Source organism: Salmo salar, chromosome 25, assembly GCF_965601325.2.
Source record: "Salmo salar chromosome 25, fSalSal1, whole genome shotgun sequence".
In the NCBI taxonomy this organism is placed as follows: Eukaryota; Metazoa; Chordata; class Actinopteri; order Salmoniformes; family Salmonidae; genus Salmo; species Salmo salar.
This window is the reverse complement of record NC_138315.1, coordinates 21,878,944-21,900,692: the sequence shown is the minus strand read 5'-3', so window position 1 is coordinate 21,900,692 and position 21,749 is coordinate 21,878,944. Positions and strand designations below refer to the sequence as shown.

The following is a 21,749-nucleotide window of genomic DNA, read 5'->3' as shown; positions in this document are numbered from 1 at the left end:
GAATACAATCTAACTCAACAAAGCAAAAAACAAAAAATGTTGTTTGTTCTTTCCTATTTACAAGTGTTTTGCGATAACTGAACAGGAATGACAAAGGAAACTGGGTTAAATGACAGAATCGTTTAAGGTGTCGGAGGGGTTAAAATCCCTCAAGGTTAAATGAAACGACCTAGTACAGTACTACATACATAAAACTTATCAAAACAGGGAGGGAAAGGTATTCCAGTCTTGCTGTTGTCCATGAGTTGTTGACTCTAGAGTCCTTTGATTCCAGGAAAGCTCCTCTTCTAGAGCTCAGTCAGGTGGGATGGGTTTAACATTGGAAATGTGAGCTTTCATGATCCAAGATGTATGTGAGTGGTTGACATTGGATGCCAGTAGTTGACATTAAAAAGGTATGTTGACTTGAAGATCCAAACTCTCCAAATTGAAGCAAATAAGTCATTTGTAATTTGAGGGGGAATTAAGGTGGTAGTAAAATAATTTTTGGGGCAAGGGCAAGTAAATTAAAAAGGACAAATACAGCGTTAAATATAACCAGGACTTCTTTTAAAAAAGAAAATTAACAACATCAAGCCACCTTCAGAATGTAGAATATTAGAAAATAAAACAAATCAACCCATCCTGAGAACAATCAAAAAATAAATACACCGCCAAGCGTGCTCCTTTGTGTGTGTGTGTGTGTGTGTGTGGGTTTGTGTGTGGGTTTGTGTGTGTGTGTGGGTTTGTGTGGCACAGAACTCAGTCCAGACTGTCTGTTGGGGTGTCAGTATCCCTGTAGTCCATTGTAAACCTTCTGTACTGACGATTGTTTCAGAATCCCCCTCACTCCTGAGAACAACAAAAGGCACAATTTAAAGTACTAACCATTGTGATCATAATTATTACATGTTTCAGAATCATTCATCGCCGACAACTTAATCAGTACTTTCATTGTCTTCTTGTCAGTGGCATAAAGTCGAAGGCTCTAAGGCGATTTATTGTGATGTATTTTTGTCGCCTATGGTTTGCACATTTAAAATGTTGGGGTGTGAGACCCGAGGACCCTAGAGTTCAGAGGTCGTCCCCCCGGCCTTGCAGGAGCGTGTCCTGCGCCTCTCAGTCTTTGTGTACATTGTTGATATGGATAATCTTTATGGAAGAACAAGACCCCATACCTGATATGTAACATGCAGTTGACCTTTTACTGATAGCATCAATGTCAACTCTAATAGATCATTACAAAACCCTTTCCCCATGTTTATCAACTTCCTCCTTACCCTCTTTCTGATTGTCATCCAGCTGTGTCTGTGGGAACTCGACGTCAAAGGAGACAATGAGAGATCCACGGATGTTGTTGTTGTCAAAATTTGGCAGGCCTTCTCCCTTCTTCCACAGCCGGGCACCGGGCTTGGTGATCTTGTCCCTCTCAATGTGAACCTGTCACAGGGGCAGTCACAAGTCAATGAGGTTGTTATTGGTTCAAAGAGGTGTCAATTTTGGATCAATCATTCCAAACCCAGATAAAACCTACTCTGGACAGAAAGCAATGGAGAATATCCATTGAAAGTTATTTTTAGTCCAGGAATAAGCTTAATTTGGGTCGGGGAAACTTGGCCATTACATTTGATTACATGTTGGAAAAACAGTTAATGTGTATTCCCGAGTGGCACAGCGGTCTAAGGCACAGGATCTCAGTGCTAGAGGCATCACTACAGCCACCCTGGTTCAAATCCAACCTGTATCACAACCGGCCATGATTGGGAGTACTATAGGGCGGCGCACAATTGGCCCTGCGTCGTCCGGGTTTGGCTGTCATTGTAAATAAGAAAGTGTTCTCAACTGACTTGCCTAGTTAAATAAAATTAATTATTGGTCTCCACTGGGAATCTTGTTTTGGTCCTGAGTTGGGGGAAAACTACCCAATGCATCACTGATAGTTAGTAGGCTGTAGTTGGATAGATGTGTAGAAGCCTTTACACACCGTATGTCCATCGAGGTGTGTGATGTCCATCTCAAAGCCAACCAGAGCCTCTACCAGTGAGATTGTGACGTTAGTGTACAGGTCATCTCCTCGACGCTCAAACACTGGATGTCTGGAAGCACACACAATCATTCTTCAATAAAACAGATTCAACTGACAACATATTACTACTGTACAATAGAAACAGGCTAACAAAGTGAGAATGCATTTGCATAAAGCAAGCATACAAATAGATAAACAGAAGGGCCAAGACACAGACAACGCAAGTAGAGTACATTCCAAAAATCTTTACATAACATCAATGTATTCACTTGACAGTTTGATCTGTACTGAAAAAGGTATAAGACTCAAAAGGATACATCAGCCTAGTCAGAATCATTATAGAATATCTGAAATAAGGAAATACATGCTGCTCTTACTTCATAACTTTGATGCGGAAGCGTAGATCCCCTGGCTCTCCGTCGATGTGAGGTTCACCTGTAAAATACATTATTATTTATATACAATGACTTTACCCTTGTTTACCCATGTTATCATGATGGTTGAGTAAGTTGCTTACCTTCTCCAATGAAAGGGTACTCCATCTCATCTCTCACTCCCTGTTCAATCTCCACCTCCAAAGTTCTCTCCTCATTCACCAGCCTGGGATCATTGAGAGACAAATCCTAACCATTATTATGAAACTATTATCTTTATTACTGAGCATGTAAAGAAAGACACCGTTGTCTCCTGTGTTATCAGTCTCAGCCAATAGGACAGTGACTCACTTTATATTGGGGCACTCGTCACACACTACTTCCTGGGTCATCTGGAAGCGTCCAGGTCCGAGCTGCGTCGTCCTCATTTCCTGTCTGCAGTTGCATTTCCTTTTCCCAGGGGCCTCTTTGGCTACAGGCTTGTTGCGCACAACCTGGGCGGTGCATATAGATGATATGATGAGAGTGGTAGGTATGTGTTGGACTAGGGTAGGACTGGTGAAGCACACCAATCCTATACAATACATCACAGACCACCATCAGTGATTAATAGTACCTCTACAAAGTTCCCAGAGTACACTTCTTCGAGTGTGACCTCCAGGTCTAGTACTATGTCATTTCCTCTGGGAATGTTCCTGTCCTGTTGTCCTTGCCTGTTTCCTCCGAACATGAAGCCAAAGTCCCCAAAGAAACTGTAAGAGGTGATGGTTTGTGAGAGAACAGCGATGCCGAAGCCATTCTTTGATTCTTAAAACCTCACATGCTTAGGCCTACAATTGGGTATGGCTTGTAACTGGAATACAGATGTCATTATTTTACAACACACTAGTGCCTAGTAGTGAATGGGACGCTCATTAGGTATTGTTAAGCACAGGTATATGTATGAATGTGTGACTCCATACAGTATATTATGGTAATTAGGTAAACCTACTATTAGGTCAACCTACCTGGAGAAGATATCATTGTGAGAACCATGGTGACCCTCTTTCAGACCATCCTCTCCGTATGCATCATACTGCTTCCTCTTCTCATCATCTGAAAGCACCTACAAAAAGCACAACACCAGGGACTAACTCATTTAAGTCACAAAAAGGGTTTCTTTGAAAGTGTGAATTTGCAACATTGTATAAACTTTAATTGCAAACTCTTAATATCACATAAGAAAATACCTAAATAGCTCATCATCATGCAATTGTCCTAATTTGAACCCTTTCAATTTTGTTATCGGATTAGTGGTCATTCATGCCATTGGTGCACATCATAGAAACTGTCACTGAGCAGGTCCGCGTGCTCCACGTCGTGTTTTCACGAGAGCAAGCGGACCACAATATGAGCCAATCAGAGACAGCCACACGGTCTTCTTGGCCAATCAAAAGTCTTATGACGTTTCCATCGACACTCTCCGTGGTTAAGGGATACAGTATTTTCAACCTAACTTACGCCTGCTACGTTAGGTTACCAACAACAACCAAATACTTGATTCAGTTTCCTACAAAATACTTTTGTATCGGTGCCTCGAGCGCTTCAGCAAATGAAATATAACGAAAACCCTAATTAAATTAGAATTATTAAAAAGTTATTGTGAAAGAAGCAATAAAACGCTAGCGTTCTCATAAAACTCAACTAAGTTGCCGTTCATATTTTGTAAATATCTTAATGACATGAGCATTGTTTCTGAAGCCACAAATCAGACACCATTATTATACTGGTAAAACAAAAAGTTCCATTCAACGCATTGGCAGATAAGTTATATAAGATAGTCAAACACAGTGGGTCATTTCCTACCTCATAGGCTGACCCCAGGTCTGCGAATTTGTCAGCAGCAGTAGGGTCATCGGGGTTTCTGTCAGGGTGAAGCTGGAGAGCCAGCTTTCTGTAAGCCTTCTTGATGTCCCTCACAGATGCCGACTTGCTCACCCCCAAGATCTTGTAGAAATCTCGCCTGTAGAGAAAGGTGAAAATGCGAGGGGAATTTAGTTACAGAGACTCTTGTAGATACAGTATTTCCCTTCATGATAGGGACAGGTGGAGTAGGGTTCACAAACGTGTCGTTTATATATAATAATCTTTGCTTGTGTCTTGTATTTATGCAGTTAAAAAAAAAAAAACATCGAAAATGGGGATCACGCAGAGTGATTCAGATTGATATCAATAACTCATTTGAGAGTACAAAGCCAGCGGGAAAGCTAGCCCACTTCCCTGGGATGGCATTCATTCCCTTGAATAGTATGACTCAGCCGATACACGATAGTGGAAAGAAATCAGGCAAGGGTGATGTTGACTACCCTATCGGACAATTATTTATTTATAGTGTTGTTGAGATTGCTTCTTCCCCCCCTCCAGCTAGTAGCAAACTAGCCCTATTACACATGGAGAATGGGGTTCAAAAGTGTAGACCAATCACAATGAAACATGTGTACCAGTGAGCGACACCGCGTTTAACCGTTGCAAAAGCGGTGTGTACGGATAATATAGAAACATGTACTTACCCTGCAAGCACTGCCGCAACAAAATACAGGACAAGACAGCAAACACTGCACAGATTCATCCCCTTAACGGCCATAGATCCCAGTTTCTTCAAGAAACCAACAGAACAACCCGGCTTTTTGATGTTGGCTTCCTTCTGTCACTAGTCCTCTTCCTTCTGTCAAATCAGAACCGCCCACGTGAAACCCAGAAGTCCCGCCTCTCAACCTAAAGCCCGCCCACCCTTAAAGGCGCTGCGTGGTCAATCTGCTGCCTGCATTGGCCATGCAGCATTTACGGTGATACGGTTCCTGGGAATTCATACTGTACTTCCTGCGCTTCGCAGAGTAACGCAGAGCTGTTGTGAAGGAAGTTATTAAGGAAGTGAGGTTCTGTTTATATAGGACCTCCCGCCCCCATCTATCGTCAACCAATAATGACAATGCGGAGCTATACGGCACTATATGGAGCCCCCCGCATTGTTATTGAGTCCTCCACATTGTTACAACATTTGGGGGGAGGCGCAAGGCGATGCGGTACAGCGCTAAATTAGGCCTCTGCATGCATCCAGACGCTCTGCAATTCCGTCACACCCTCCATACAGTCTCTGACCACATTTCTGATCGAGCATAAATTGCCTTTTAGCTACAGCAACAAAAGCCGGTGTAAACTTTTGCTATATCTTTGCAATATCCTTTTTAGTGGATGAATGTAGGATGTGCATCGGTTTTCAGCAATATCCCCAAAAATCGATAAATATTCTCCCTTTCTGTCTGATTGAGAAAGAAGGGTGCAATTCCTGCATGTGGGCATCACAGGAGGTTGGTGGCACCTTAATTGGGAAGAACGGGCTCATGGTAATGACTGGAGCGGGATCAGTGGAATGGTATCAAATACGTCAAACACATGGTTTCCATTCCATTTGCTCTTTTCCGGCCATTATTACAAGCCATTCTCCCCTCAGCTGCCTCCACTGGTTGGCATTCCAGCATCTGCAGGAACCACTCTTTATACTTCTATTGGTAAATGTTTTAATTAGGACATGCAGGAGTGATCCTGGGGTCAGTAGGGGGCGTTAAAGCGCTAGCTTATAGCTAGCTAGCCGTACACCCTTTCGCCCCCACCTGCCAGGCACTGTTTTCCCGCAGTGCTATTAATGACGGCAATCAGTACACCGTAGGCGGAAGTGGGGGCGATACAGTTAACTAACACACTGTCGCCCTAGCCTCCCGTCTGCTGTACTAGTGAGAGGCGGGAACAACCGGTAGACAGTGTCCTCCGCCCCTCGCCTGTTGGGCACGGTTTTCTCCAGGACACAGCAGGAGGTAATGACACCGTGTGCTAGCTAGTTAACTAACACACGGTGTCGCTAACTAACAAGTTAACTAGCACATGGTTTCACCCCAGCCTTCCGCCTGCTGTGCTAGCGGGGGCTACCGGTAGACCGTGTCCTTCGCCCCTGCATGTCTGTTAACAATGGTGAGGGCAGGCGACGCTCCCGCTAGGACTGCGGTAGGCAGGGGTGAAAAAAACTCTGTTAATACAAGTATTGTCTGCCACAGTGGACTATAAAAGTACCCGTAAAACCTAGCGGTCAAACACGGAAATGGTTCAAATCGTTTTCCCACCATTCATTTTTCAAATAATGAATTTTACAGAGACTTCAAATTAAGTATGCATTTGGTGTAGGCTTATCTTTGAATGACGTTTTGATAACTGTAATTCTCTTGCGGACAAAGTGAGTTTTATCAATATATTTGCCTCAAAATACTCACATTATTTTACAATTCTAATCAGCAACAGAGCTTCTCTGCAAGACTACAAATCCCTGCAGGAAGCTCCTGCACATCATCTCTAGCTGACACTGTCTGCTACCGTTCACCAGCAGATCAGAGACCTGTGCCCAATCCATGATGAACCCATGTGCTGTATTGAAATGAATTGAATAAAGTGTTGAACTTCTGCCATTCCCTTTCTCTGTCTTAGCTAGCCACTGACTACACTTTAGCTAGCTAGTTAACAGAGCAGTAGATAAAAAAAAAAAGGTATCACTTAGCCTAGATAATGGTTTGTACAGTATGTCGACCTTGGTGTCTATTTCAAACCTGATGGCAAGGATGAGCATAAGAGCATTAAAAGGGGAGAATACCACTATACGTCTGGCCATGTGGAGAAGTGCAGCTATAGTGAGAGGCAATTTTCCAGTTTGGTCGGGGCCAGAATGAGGGATAAAGTTTTATCCTGTGTCAGTGAGTGTAGATATTAACTATACTGCTGTTAACATTCTATAAGGAAAGAGACACTTTTTTTTTAACTAGGCAAGTCAGTTAAGAACAAATTCTTATTTACAATGACGGCCTAGGAACAATGGGTTAACTGCCTTGTTCAGGGGCAGAACGAAATATTTTTTACTTTGTCAGCTCGGGGTTTCAATCTAACAACCTTTCGGTTACTGGCCCAACGCTCTAACCACTTGGCTACCTGCCGTTATTTAAGCAATTATATAATCATTAACCAGATTACCAATGATACCAGATTTAGATGAGCGATAAATCAGTTCTAAGATGTCATTGATGAGAATTGTTCAAAAAAATCTATTGACGTTTAGAATTGACCATGTTTAGACATCCAGCCTGTATTGTAGTTTCATTGGTAGAAACAAATCTTCAAAGTCACAGTATTTATGTATTCAGAGTGGTACTTGCATTCACACAGTCTTGACTTATAGGATCCTTCTCACTATATGATTGTTATGTCAAGTGATAAAATCCCAAATTATATATTAAAAGTTTATGGAAAAACTAAACTTGTTCTCATGAAAATTACAGTTTATTAAATATTCCACAGCTGTCAAATCAAACTTTATTTATATAGCACATTTCTTACAACAAATGACTTAAGGTGTTCAAAGTCATGAATTGAAAGGCATATGGCACTTCACATCCTTCCTCTTGGGAGGTCTCTTTAGGTGACCAGGGGATTCTCTCTACCACATGTGAATGCCTCTGTGGAGCTCATAAGTGTAGCCATGCAGCCTATTGTGGAAGGTTCACAATATCGGCCATACAGATGTGGAATGCCAGTGGAGGAAGCCAGCAATGCCCAACAATCTGCAGTCAGTGGAGGACCTATACCCAGCTGAAGACTATAACCCTCTGTCTCGAGAGCCCACAGAGGAGGAACTTCAGTGGCTAAGGAACCGTTTCTGGGGCATGTTCAGTGGAATAGCACGCCGCCTTGAACCTGAGCCAGACCAACGCTACCCTCCTGTCTGTACTGGACATTGTTTAAAAAACAAGGGTACCTGGGGAATGCACAATTCTAGTCATTTAAAAATGCCAGGTAGCTAGCTAGGTAACTTGAAAAATGCCCCAAAAAATTATACACATGAGAAATACACAATATCAATTATTCACACAAGAAACTAAAAAGGCTATAATATTTACTTGTTAGGTTACTTGCTACTTGTTGATGAGAGTTTGTATGGAGAAATGTGGAGGTTTTTCCTACCCTACGCCTTGAATGATGACGTCAAAGCTTGCGACAAGAAGTGTAGTTCTGTATGATAGCCACATTAGCAGCTAATTAACGTTTCATTTTTGGGGGGTACTTACAGATAAAACTGATAAAAAGTTACCTTTTCAAGGAGAGATTTGCGCAGTTATTAAAACGTCATGCCAGGGTAAGCCTACACGAAACACAGACCTTATATTAAGTAGGAATCCCCTATGGAAAAATGAATGGTGGAAAAACGATTGGAACCATTTCCGGGGTTTACCGCTAGGTTTTGTGGGTGTTATAACTCGTACTGTGGTACTTCATTTCCATTTTGACCCAGGGGTAGGGGCGTTCCTGCAGGAATGCACACATGCAGGAACGCCCGAATTGTTGGCTGCAGTGTTGCACAACACTGGCCTGATTTGATGTGTCACAGTCAATGCATTTTGCGTGCGATCCTCACTCTGTCTCGTCGGGCACAACTGATGAGAACGTTCATGCAAGGGCACCAAATTGAAAGAACGTCGTGTAGCTAGCTAACGTTAGGTGCTGATAACATTTACAGCATACAGGTAATAAACAAACCAAAAGCCAGCCCAGGTTGATAAGCTACTAAACCTGATTTTAACTTATGATGGAGCATTATTACCAGTTACTTTTCCTGGAGCTTCGAGACAGGACCAGAAATCGTTTAGACTAACGTTAGTATAAACTTACTGAAGCCAAGTGTTTTGTCTGCTAACGTGTATCAGCTAGCTAAGTTAGCTACTAACGTTCCCTTAATGCTAAGCAAATAAATCAAGCAACTGCTGTTAGCTTCATTGTATTTCTATGCCAGATCATCTCTGCTTGCCAGTTGTCATGGGAACATCAGGCAGACGTCCTAGTATCCAGGACGCCAGGGGGGAACAACAGAGCCAGACAACACAAACATTTGCATTGGAGCAAGAGGCAGTGAAATAAATGCCATTTGGGAAGCAGCCTGTGAAAGGGTCCATATGGCCATTCTGTTACCTATAATGTTAAAATTCAGTTTTTACAACAGCTAGTTAGTTATGATACCAGTTTCATCTAATTCTGCAATATTGAAAGAAGACCAGAAGCCACCAATGAAATGGGTGAACTCTTGTTTAAAACCTTTTGGCATACTCCAAGCAGGCTGTCATATGCTTTTTACTGAGGAGTGGCTTCCATCTGGCCACTAACATAAAGGCCTGATTGGTGGAGTGCTGCAGAGATGGTTGTCCTTCTGGAAGGTTCTCCCATCTCCACAGAGGAACTCTGGAGCTCTGTCAGTGACCATCAGGTTCTTGGTCACCTCCTTGACCAAGGCCCTTCTCCCCCGATTACTCAGTTTGTCTGTGCCCAGCTTTAGGAAGAGTGTGGTAGCAGGATTACAAGATTGTTATATTTATACACGAAATGGTTGTTTTATTCTTGCCTAAAACAGTGAAAGGGTCCATAACGCCCATATTTTCATAGTTTTTACAATAAATTGTTTTCCTTTTCAGTGAGAACAGTACCCTCTGCTCAACTCAGCAACCTCTGAACGTGTATGTGTCTTTCGGAGGGGTTGAAATAAAGTATAAGGCATGTATCTGTTAGATATCCGTGTACATTGGACAATAAAGTTTTTTCTTCTTTGCAGGGCCTCAGCCTGGTGATGGAGGACTCCGTGTACCCCGGCCGGGCCGTCAATCCCATCCACAAGCTGCTCTCCAGAGCCCCTCTCCAGGCCCAGGCAGCGTACTCCAAACTCACCCACCCCTTCTCCCTGCACCCTCTGCTGGCGTGGCTCAGAAAGGCCCTGGTCCTCAACCCCTTTGGTATATCAGCCTGCCTGAGGTCTGGGAAGTCGCTGGTCTTGGCTCAGCAAGGTAGGTTACTACCACCTAAAGTAAACCTTTATATGGATCATTCATTTAGATTTAGATGTTACAGTCAAAGAAGGCGTGTTAGTATGTCTATAGAGGTTAGTGAGTTATCTTGTGACTGTTTTATAGCTCACCTTTTTTGTGGGAGAAGTAGGGAGCTATCAGGATTGAAGCATGGCTGTGTGTCTGTGACTGACCATATGTCTGTTCTCCTGTCCTCCAGTGGAGGGCGCTATGAAGAGAGCTAAGATCGCCCGGAACACCCACATTGCCCCCCAAGGCAGCAAGATGGTGCTAATGTCACAGTGTTCAGACAGACCCTGGCCAAGGACTCAGACAAGCTAGCAGTAGCTAACGTCAAAATACACTGCTGCAGTGATGCCTTATGCTTCGAACACACCGACAGCGTCATTGCATTTTGGTACACCAGAATCACATTCATTTCCAATGAAACGCTGCGTTTGCCTTGCAGCATTGCATTGCAGAGGCAGTTGCAGTGCGTTCATTGGTGCATATGTTGGATTTATCGAACATATGCGTCAAACTATGCGTGGACGGCTTGACAGAAATGGTAGCAGAAGGTGAATGTTGAACTTTTAGACATCCAGATGATGCTGCGTACTATTTTGCGCAATGACGCAGTCGGTGTGATGGAGGCATTAATCTACCTGCTCTCTCCACTCAGGTCAGGTTACGGAAACCATATAGACTGACCCACTTAACAACCACAACAGATCAGCTTCAATAGAGACGGTAGTAGTGTTTATGGTTTGTTATTGATATCATTTCCACTTTTGACTGATGACTTTGATGATTTTCATCTCAGCCATCATTCAGTCCATCACACAGTGTTGGTGACTAGAGTTCTACTGTAGTTAACATAGTAAAATATTTCTGAAGTAGTGGTGAAATGTTCTGTTATGGTATGGGGGGGGAGGTTAGTGTTAGGATATAGACAAACACTACCATGATACACTTCCACACGCCATCCCCAAGTAGTAACACCAACCGAGTCGAGGGCTCTGTTCTGCCAGGAAGCCTAGATAATTCCTTAGGGGCGAGGGATCAAGATTGCTTGTCAGTCCAGGGGACAGGAGGCCAGAAGCCTCTCAGCCGGCCTTTGTTTGTTTCATGGTGTTAGTTCATCTCTTTAGTTGGGCGTGCGTTTTTGTATTTTTCCTTTTTGTACATATTTATGTTTCATCCTCTGAACAAATAATAATATGCTTGGAATGGCCTACCAAGAGGTCAAGAAGGAGCTGGCCCTGGACCAAAGGTAAGGTGGCTGTCTCCTGGGTAAATACATTTAACACCTAGTCGCACACACTTCCAACATTTATGCACACATCAAATCAGGTTACAGACCATTTAGCTGGGCCTAAGACCCCTAGAAATAACGAGGACAGCAAAATCAGTACACTACTTATTGGTTTTGTAGCAGTTCCTTTAATATTGCTATACTGTAACAATGTCCATTAGCTCAGATGAGATGACATTCCCAGTGGTGTGTGTGTTTCAGATCAGTGAGCCTAAACGTCAGGGTGGTGTGTTTGGCTGGCCATAGGGTCCTCCTCCTACTGTTCCATCCACACCCTGAGCCCCACTCAGCCCATACTCCTCCCCAGGATCACTGCTCTCACCCCAGGGCCCTTCCACACACTACCCCTCCCTGGAGGATCACATGGCGAGTGTGGGTTTAGCTGTGGTGCCAAACGCCTGGGACCAGCCCTTACTGCTGGGTGTGAAGGGCACCACCCCAGACCCTGGCTCCTACCGCTTGCTGCCGCCCGCTGAGTTTTTAGAATTGGAGGGGGACACGTGTGAGGTGCCAGGTGGACTGCCATAGATGTACCAGAAGGCCCATGAGGAGAGGGAGAAGAGTGTACAGGACTGGCAGAAGACGGTAAAGGATGCCCACCTGAACAAGTGAGTGACAGAGCAGACACAGACACTACCAGTCAGCCATTCTACCGCTTAGATTTATCAGCAATTTGACCAGCGCTCAGTGAATGGAAATATGAAGTGCTTTCCAGGATCAATGTGAATATAATGCAGCCACTCGAAATGTCCGTGACTGTACTGTGGCTTACTTTACATAACAAGTGACCCAGTTGTTTTCACTAATATGATTTACAAATAAATACAATGATATAATGGGGAGCTAAAGGAGGGGCCCAAGTGCACATTTAAAGTGAACTCTGGTTGTCTGTTAATGTATGAGTCTTGTTCCTGTAGTAAGTAGTCTGTTTTCAGGGAGAGGTGGCGTCAGTTCCAGGCCCTGGTGGAGCAGAAGTTCCATGAGTGGCTGTTGGAGTCGGGACACAGGCATGGGTTGGACAGCCTTATCCCCCCCCTGCATCACTTCCCAGGACCCCTCGGACAGTGACAGCCTGGAGGCCAGGCCAAATGACACCAGGCAGGAAGGGACATGTAGACGGACAGCGGGGAGGACACCTTTTGCCTTGCTGACTTTTTGGGTTCTTGTTGATGGAGATCCCCATACAAAGAAGCTTTTACCTCACATTCAGCTGTTTGCTTCACAGCCACTGGTAGCTATAAGCCCTTTGTTTGCATGCTGTCCACAGTTCCAGGCAGGCCTGGATCTGATCTGAGGATCACTAGACTGCAGAAGGGTGGCCTGGTATACACCTCTGGCTCTGTTCTAGTCCCCTGTATGCTGTATAGCCCTCCCACTGCAGCATTCCTTCATCTAGTTGAGACTGGTGCGTCCAGATTCTCTACCCTTGCACACTCACTCTCATGGATTTACCAATGGTGGGGATGGTAGAGAGCCAGTGGTCCTAGAGTACTTGGGGTACGATTGCAGGGTACCTATTGTTAGCCACTCAGGTTAGATCTGCCTAGAGTCTGGTTCTTCTGTTGTGTGTACTGTACCAATTAAATAATAGGGAATCATTTAACTGTCTGTTAAATTCAGAGATTGACCTTGTCTAGTATAGGGGAAAGATGTATTAATGTATACATGTGATATGATATTGTTGTTAATATGTATTTTCTGGTAGCATAGGAGAGAGGGTGTGAGGAATTTAAAGGCCTGTGCCAAATTTCAAGGAATGTAATACCTTTAGCACCTGAGTGCCAATCTGTTTGTGCTATCATGTCAGCTCCTTATCACTCATTGTCATGCCAAACTGTTTCAAAATGTTTGACTTTGGCAATGGGGTTGGCAAGAGCACAAACCGATCTGGGCCCACGCTAGTACCTCACTCAGATAGGACTTTGGTCTGTCGACTATAATAGCCACCTCAAAGAAGATGGCAGAACACAGTGTTATGAGAAGAGAAAGATGCCTTTGAGGGGGCAGTTATATCCCGTTACTGTGTACTATAAAAATAAGCCTAGCATGCTTCAGAGAATGCTGATGTTGCTAGGTAACCAGGTATTTCTCTTCCTTATTAGTCATTTGCTTTGCTTCTTCGGCCAGTGTGGATGGATGAGATTGTATTATTGTTACTTTGCCTTACTTTTATTATTCTTCTGCCTTGCTGCTGTAGTTTAGTTCTCAGGGTCTTCCCCTGTGTATAGCCTCTTTATTGTTATGTCATCTTATTGTGTTTTATTTTATATTTTACTTTAGTTTATTTAGCAAATGTTTTCTTAACTCTATTTATTGAACTGCATTGTTGGTTAAGGACTTGTAAGTAAGCATTTCATGGTAAGGTCTACACCTGTTGTATTCCGCAAATGTGACAAATAAAATTGATTATGATTTGCCTTTCGATTAAATTGCACTATGTCGGCCTTCCTACACGTTACAATGGAAATTATTTTCAATGTTTTCTAAGAGCACAATTTTGTTTAGTTCTCTTTTTTCTTTAGTCATGAATAAACAATTCATTTTTGCCTTGACATGCCTTTTATTGTTGAATATTGTACTTAGAGACCCTGTATATCGACCTCAGCTAATGTTTAGTTATAATGTTGGACAAATCACAAACCATTACAATTAGCTGTAGCACAGTCAAAAGGTATAGAGATAAACTATTTTTGGCTAAGACGGGGGAGCAGATGTTGAACAATCACCTCCTAATCCCTCTCTTTGTGTCTTTTGTTCATTCATTGGCCCTAGAGGAGGAAGGAAAGAGTGATTGATTGGCCTGCACGCCTGATTCATGCTTCTTGGTTGTATTCTAGTGTAATGGACCTTACATATTTCAAATGTCTAATGAATGCCTCCAAGTTCCCCCACATACATATTTCCCCCATGTGTGTTTAGTTGAAGACATGAATACACCTGAAGAGAACTTGTGACACTTTAAACAATGGGGGCACAATATCTCTGCATCTGGGCAGAATTTGGCACATTTGGTAGCCTCTTGGCCTGAGGTGGTAGGCACATTGGGCATAGGCTGGGGGTGACGGGAGGGTGTGTGTTTTGGTGGATGTAGGGGGCGAGGTGAGTTGGGGGGCAATTCAGCAAGCCAGCAGAGAGGGGGTCAATGGGCACTCTCCCCATGCTGTCATTATGCCGTAATCCAGCTTCACTTTTCTGGAAAAACTGAATAGCACTAGAATCACTGACTCAATTTTTGGATCTCATTTTCATGACAAAGCAATTGTTCCACTCACTGTTTAAAAACTGGGAGGCTGGGTATATAAAAGGGCTTGGGTGGCAGGACCAGAGGCATCCAGCATCCAGACTTCAGGGAGACCAGCAGACCACCGCTATCTATCAAGCCTAGCCCACAAACAATGTCCAAAATGGGCAGGGTGAGTAACGGGTATGGCCGCTTGGCTCTGGGCTATCACTGGCTCCATCAGAACAGGTTCTAATGATACAGTATAGTGGGCAGGATAGTGACTGTATGGTGGCAGTAGCATAGCAGTGACTTTCTGTGGTGTGTTTGGTTTAGTTATGGGATGGACAATTTTTATATTTTCTGTCAAACTTGGCTGATTTATCCCGCTGTCATAGTTGCCATAGTAATAACAACGTATTAGTATAATTGTAATGTAAGTGTAATAATACTAGTGTAATAGTATTTTGTGTGATGCCTGGTATACAGGTAGAGGGCACTATTGCCAGACAGCACAGCTCAATCCCATCTGTGAGTTGGAATGTTGGTTAAAGCTTGTCAGCACTGGTGTTCTGCAGAAATGGACATAATCTCTGTCTGTCCTAAATACACATTTTATTATGAATACAGTCTTCGATTTGGCATATAAGTGCCATCAAAAATATTTACATTGGAGTTATTCTGTGAAGGAAAGACTAACTCAAACTGATGAGCTTACCAAATCAAATCAAATCAAATGTATTTATATAGCCCTTCGTACATCAGCTGATATCTCAAAGTGCTGTACAGAAACCCAGCCTAAAACCCCAAACAGCAAGCAATGCATGTGAAAGAAGCACGGTGGCTAGGAAAAACTCCCTAGGAAAAACTCCCTAGAAAGGCCAAAAACCTAGGAAGAAACCTAGTGAGGAACCAGGCTATGAGGGGTGGCCAGTCCTCTTCTGGCTGTGCAGGGTGGATATTATAACAGAACATGGTCTTGATGTTAAAATGTTCATAAATGACCAGCATGGTCAAATAATAATAATCATAGTAGTTGTCGAGGGTGCAACAAGCACGTCCGGTGAACAGGTCAGGGTTCCATAGCCGCAGGCAGAACAGTTGAAACTGGAGCAGCAGTACGGCCAGGTGGACTGGGGACAGCAAGGAGTCATCATACCAGGTAGTCCTGAGGCATGGTCCTAGGGCTCAGGTCCTCCGAGAGAAAGACAGAAAGAGAGAAAGAGAGAATTAGAGAGAGCATATTTAAATTCACACAGGACACCGGATAAGACAAGAGAAATACTCCAGATGTAACAGACTGACCCTAGCCCCCCGACACATAAACTACTGCAGCATAAATACCCACATCTATGGCTTTTAGAAATAGCACTAGCTGCAAAGAAAGGCATCAGGAATGTGTTGCGTGGATTGACTTGTTCTTTGGTAGGTTGGAAAAAGCAATTCATTGTGTAAAAAGGTACCTACAGTGCAGTGCAGAGCTTTTATCAAGTTCAACCCACTCACTCCACTCTGGTCTCTTTTGTTCTCGTCCAGATTGTCTTTTACGAGGATAAGAACTTCCAGGGCCGTCGTTATGAGTGTGACAGCGACTGCACCGACTTCCATTCCTACCTGAGCCGCTGTAACTCCATCCGTGTGGAGAGTGGAGCCTGGGTGGTGTACGAGAGGCCCAACTACATGGGCTACCAGTATGTTCTGACCAGGGGAGAGTACCCTGAATACCTGCGCTGGATGGGCCTCAACGACCGCCTCAGCTCCTGCAAGATGATCCACTTTGTAAGTCTGCCACTGCCTCAGTCCTACAGCATTATAGTGAACGAAAAGAGATATCATTATGTTTCTTCAATAACAGTATCTAGATGGGGTATGTCTGTTAGGTCTATGCTGAGCTGTCTGAATGGGGTGTACGGTATGTTGTATTATAAACCGGGTAGTTTGGGTCCTGGATGCTGATTGGCTGAAACAGCATTTCAGCCGTGTGTACATCAGACAATATATCACAGTGATGACGCAAAAATACTTGTTTACTGTTCTATTTACGTTGGTAACCAGTTTATAATAGCAATAAGGCAACTCTGGGGTTTGTGGTATATGGCCAATATACCCCATCCCCTCTGGCCTTATTGTTTAATTAGAGCACAGAACACTGTACACTTCCCTTCAATGCACAGGGTAGGCTATACATTGTAATAGTCATTTCATAGATCAACAGAAAAACCAAGAATAGCTATTATAGTGATAGCAAAAGTGGTATAGACAGGAATATGCAAATAAACCATTTCTGACTGTTCGTCAGATGGGCATATTAGGCATCCCAATCCCAATGAGGCCAGGCACAGAACAGTGACAGTGGCGGTTCACCCAAGACCCAGGGCTTTGTCAAAAGAGTTCAATACCAGCATATAGCACTGATCAAGTGATTGTGGCACTGATCGCTATTGGCTGACCTGGAGCTGGCAGGAAGAATCAGACCTACACTTCTACTGTAGAATCAATCAATTTTCCAACTATGGTGCAGAATATGGTGGTGGAAATATTCTCTGTAACACAGGAAGCCATAAACAGCCCAAACAACAGCAGTGAAAGAAATACAGCATGTTATTAAAATATATGTTTCTTTTCTCATGATGGTCCGTTCAGTTTCGGACCAATCTCAAGAGTTTAAAAACGTTGGACTGGTGATGGGTTGGTAGACAAATGCATTTTGGGTCGACCAGAACATCGACAAACACACAACAATGCTTTACAAACCTTGTGTGTTACTAACTATCCTTACATCCTAGCCCCCAAAATAAACCAGAAGTTGCTGAGTAAGAATCTCATCTCCCTATATATCCCTCCTTCCCCCTTTCTCTTACCCCACATCCCCTCCCCTTTCTTTCCCAATCCCTTGCACTAACCCCTCGCCTCCACCTCCACTACTACCACCATCCCCCCCCCATCCCCACCACCCCCACAGTCCTGTGGGACCCAGTACAAGATGCAGCTGTATGAGAAGGATGACTTCGCGGGCCAGGCCTTCGAGGCCACCGAGGACTGCCCCTCAGTCCTGGAGAAGTACCGTTGGAGGGAGGTGTACTCCTGCAAGGTCCTGGATGGCTGGTGGGTCTTCTACGAGCACCCCAACTACCGCGGACGCCAGTACTTCCTGGAGAAGGGAGAGTACAGGAAGCCTGGGGACTGGGGTGCAGTCAGCCCCACTGTCCAGTCCTTCAGACGCTTCACTGAGTGATCCTCCTGACCATAACAGCACCAACCTCAACACCAACCTCAACCTCAAACCCAACCTCACTACTATCATACGTAATATGCATAATATGGACTTTGAATAACCCTAATACTTCTTGATTTTGAATAACGCCTATCCTATTACTTTGAGTCCTTTGATTGTGACTTTACTGAGGTCTTTCTCCTGAAATTAAAACTTGGCTGGTAAGCAGATCTGAAAATGTTGGCATTTTTTTTGTGTGTCTGTGTCAGTGAGTGTGTGAAGCCGGAAGGTAGGAGGTGTATTCTTTTGTCCAAAATGTTTGACCCTGAACTGATACAGCCCAAAGGGAGATCAACTTCTACATGCGGAATTTAGCCACTGACTAATTTTGGTTCAAGCTATAAGGAATATCAAGTGAACTAATAAGACAATGTCATCATGACAGATGCCAAGATATCTTATTGATGCATCACAGCTCTAGTGCCAGAAATTGACCCAGCTTTCCATTACCAAGTCGATACTTTACAAAAATGTCCTCACAAAGAATACCTCTAGCGACCATGTCTCATAGTTATAGAACCGGTTTCAGGTCTACAGTGATGGGGTGAGGGTTGTGATGAGTCACAACAGAGAAGCAGTTTCCCTCACCACCAATCAGAGCCATCGTTGTTGACTGGTCAGAGTCGCCCAGGAGAGTCGAGCAGAAGGAATGCCGAGCAGAAGGAGTGCCGAGCAGAAGGAGTGCCGAGCAGAAGGAGTGCAGCATGAGAGGCCAGGGTACAGCAGACTAGAAGGGTAGGGCAGAGAGAGATGACAGTTGGCACTCAGTGAATCCATTTTTTATTTGTATTTTATGTATTCAATGTACAGTGTGGGTGTACATTGAATCCATTTTGTTTGTGTTGTCTGTGACCTTGTGTGCACTACAGTGAATACATGGATGTAATATAACTGGTCAATGCCTACAGTACTCAGCGTCCAGGCTGAGCTCCACACTGCCCCTTTTGGTCAGATCTGTAACAGCAACCCCTGGCACGCCCTCCTCCTGAAGCAAACCCCTCCCACCAACATCAGCCAATCACCAATCACATGGACACTGTGGGAATATCTGGAACGAACGGAGGATGGTGCCCGTGTTAGAACAAACCTTTGATTTAGCAGCACAATATCCTGGGCACATTTAGAGGAGGACTACATTGTCTGAAACAACTATCCATTAACTCACTCAATGTTAACCAATATGGAAAACGTCAGCCACTAGACTCTGTTTTCCTGTGTCTGAGTTGTTGAAGCTCCACATCTGGGCACTAGAGGGGGTTGGAGGTGTAGTCTCTCCCAGCAGAAGCCTGTGGTGGTGGGCCTCAGTCAGACTGTATCCCCCAGTGGAACACTTTCTCTACCCAACCCTCCACAGATCACTGCCCCTCCTTCATATGGACAGGCTGAATGGGAGAAGCGAGGATCAGCCCTCTATAGGAATTTGCAAAAACATATAGTCAAAGTTCTGGGGGTATTGTATTTATTTGTTGTTGGCAGGCTATGTTCCCCTCAGCTGGATAATGCAGGAGGTAATAATATAATGAACAGCAAAGTTTTAAAAACACCTCAGTCCAACACTGGCCATCAAGACACAGGAAGTGGGCATCAAATGTTCTGCCTCAGCCTCCTTCCATCCTCCAAACACAAACAGGAAGTTCTGACCTGTGAGGAAGAGACCGGAGAAGGCTGTTGAGGCATGATTCCTGCTGAAAAACTGACTTAAAGGCCCAGTGCAGTCAAAAACGTGATAATCCTGTGTTATATATATATTTCCATACTATGAGGTTAGAATAACACTGTGAAAATGATGATACCCACTGGGTACACACTGGTTGAATCAATGTTGCTTCCACGTCATTTCAATGAAATTATGTTGAACCAATGTGGAATAGACATTGAATTGACGTCTGTGTCCAGTGGGTAATGCCCTTTTAGTGTAAGAGCTGTTTGAAAAGACCGCCTGAAATATCAGCTTGTTTAGTGGAATGGCGTTTTGGCCTGCCTGGTGTAAATTAGTTGATAGACCAATAAGAAAGAGAATTCCAAACCTCTCTGCCAATAACCACTAGTTTTCTGTTTTCCCCTCCCCACTCAGGCCACTCCTAGCAAAATTCTTTCTTGAGAAATTGCTCTTTGCTAAGAAACTATGTTTGTTGACCATTTTAACTGAAAACAATCACAGTAAGGTTACCCAGAAGTGATTTGATATTGAGATAAAAATGGCTGCACTGGTCCTTTAAGATCAGTGTTTAAGAGTACTCACCCATGGTCAGAGTGTGCCTCCATCTTGGTTGCCACTACACGTCATTTTCTTCAAGGATAGCCTCACTGATGCCTGGTCGTCAGGGGCAACGGGGTTAGGCAGGTCACATTGTCATAGGTCACTCTGAGGAGGGTTCTGATTGGGTTGAGTGGGGAGGAGTGGCCACCAAACACCACAACTCCCCGCCCAAGCACAGATGTTACTGTGTGATACAGTATGACACCTGGGAGGAGAACAGAACCTGATCAGGAACAACTCCGGGCTCTATAACCTATATCTAGAGTCCAGAATGTTTCCTGGTCAGAACAAAACACAGTTTTTGTTGGAAAACTCAATGCCCTAATAGTACCATTGACCAAATCCATTGGACCCTCTTACCCCAGTCATTGGAAGATGTCACACAGGCACATCTCCAGCCACCCTTGGCTCTGATGAGGAACCTGGCTGTAGTATTCTCTCTACCCCCCCAGCCTGAGCCCCCAGTGAGCAGCACCAGCCCAGGACCCAGGGGCATAGAGGCCATCCACAGACACTCCACACACAGCTGCCCAACCATGGGCCTCACAGCCAGGGGAGGCGGCTCAGCACCAGCCTCAGGGGAGGGATGGGAGACACTATGGAGAGTAGACACAGAAGAGGACACGCCAGACATCCGGTATTCTCTGTGATGATACTGGCATTAGTGTTCAATAAATGAAAAGAAGTAATGGAAGAATAAATGGTTGCAGTTTACTTTAAGTGGCACTAAAATCTATGTATTACATAGATACTTTATTAATCCATGAGGGGGAAATTCATGTCAAACAGCAGCAGACAAAAGACTAGCCACACTGTACGAGACAAAAACATGGTAATTACATAGGTAGGTACATTGTAACTACAGTGTGGGTATCAACATATATGTTGGGTGACTGAGCAGAGCGAGGCTGGTTAGAGAGCCTCTGGAGGCAGTGAGGAATACTTCTGGTGCCACCCCTGAAATACATAGAAACAGGGAAATTGAAAAGATGGTCAAAATAAAATGTTTGTGTTTGTGTATATCTTTGATGGGGAGGTTGATGGCTAGTGAGTTGAAACAAAAGTAGACTGCAGGACTCTAGATTAGAGTAACTCACCTCAAACACATCGAATGCTTCCAGGCTCTCTACTCCGCATGTCTCCTTCTCTGGTATCAGACCCAGGTAGAACTCATTCATATTCAAACACAGACACTGTTCCCAGCCATGTAGACAACACTCAGCCCACACACTTAACAACACTTATTCAACAGAGGTACAGTACATTTATATGGCTGCTTTAGGTAGCAGCAGTAGCTTTCAGTCAACCATACTTTCCTGTTCAGGAACCTGTGCAGTCCTGTCTGGGTAGTGTCTGAGCGAGTGCAAGGTGGAGCTGAGCTTCAGGAAGTGGTCGTGCAT

The 21,749-nt window shown here is 44.1% G+C and overlaps 3 protein-coding genes and 1 pseudogene across 4 annotated transcripts; 2 read left to right on the top strand and 2 right to left on the bottom strand.

Moving 5' to 3' along the window:
• Positions 1–105: 105 nt before the first annotated feature.
• Positions 106–5,126, bottom strand: LOC106586346 (dnaJ homolog subfamily B member 11). The gene is made up of 10 exons (XM_014173539.3): positions 4,929–5,126; positions 4,225–4,381; positions 3,387–3,484; positions 2,996–3,131; positions 2,731–2,873; positions 2,523–2,605; positions 2,383–2,440; positions 1,964–2,075; positions 1,260–1,419; positions 106–831 (listed from the first exon to the last, which is right to left on the bottom strand). The coding sequence occupies exons 1-10, from the start codon at positions 5,000–5,002 to the stop codon at positions 767–769; spliced, it is 1,086 nt and encodes a 361-aa protein (XP_014029014.1). The 5' UTR covers positions 5,003–5,126; the 3' UTR covers positions 106–766.
• A 2,877-nt stretch (positions 5,127–8,003) lies between these two features.
• Positions 8,004–14,024, top strand: LOC106586347 (TBCC domain-containing protein 1-like; annotated as a pseudogene). The gene is made up of 5 exons (XR_014382675.1): positions 8,004–8,174; positions 10,052–10,280; positions 10,501–10,568; positions 11,814–12,203; positions 12,531–14,024. The product of XR_014382675.1 is annotated as a TBCC domain-containing protein 1-like (transcript).
• An 893-nt stretch (positions 14,025–14,917) lies between these two features.
• On the top strand, positions 14,918–18,050 carry crygs2 (crystallin, gamma S2). Its single transcript, XM_014173540.3, has 3 exons — positions 14,918–15,008; positions 16,352–16,594; positions 17,778–18,050. Exons 1-3 carry the CDS (start codon positions 14,991–14,993, stop codon positions 18,048–18,050), a joined length of 534 nt encoding a protein of 177 aa, XP_014029015.1. The 5' UTR covers positions 14,918–14,990.
• lcmt2 (leucine carboxyl methyltransferase 2) lies at positions 17,783–21,749 on the bottom strand. Its single transcript, XM_082969227.1, is given in 10 exon segments — positions 17,783–18,816; positions 19,006–19,082; positions 19,085–19,141; positions 19,334–19,497; positions 19,632–19,683; positions 19,686–19,786; positions 20,398–20,554; positions 20,710–21,007; positions 21,447–21,589; positions 21,662–21,749. Coding segments are annotated over 10 exon segments (1,353 nt in total). The 3' UTR covers positions 17,783–18,600.

Bases quoted from the DNA above. Each gene is read 5' to 3' on its own strand.
- LOC106586346 (XM_014173539.3), bottom strand. From the start codon at position 5,002: ATGGCCGTTAAGGGGATGAATCTGTGCAGTGTTTGCTGTCTTGTCCTG. The intron at 3,485-4,224 runs GTAGGAAATGAC...TGCTTTTTGTAG, and splicing joins ACCTGGGGTCAGCCTATGAG to GTGCTTTCAGATGATGAGAA. The intron at 2,874-2,995 runs GTACTATTAATC...TGCACCGCCCAG, and splicing joins ACTCTGGGAACTTTGTAGAG to GTTGTGCGCAACAAGCCTGT.
- crygs2 (XM_014173540.3), top strand. The intron at 16,595-17,777 runs GTAAGTCTGCCA...CCACCCCCACAG, and splicing joins CCTGCAAGATGATCCACTTT to TCCTGTGGGACCCAGTACAA.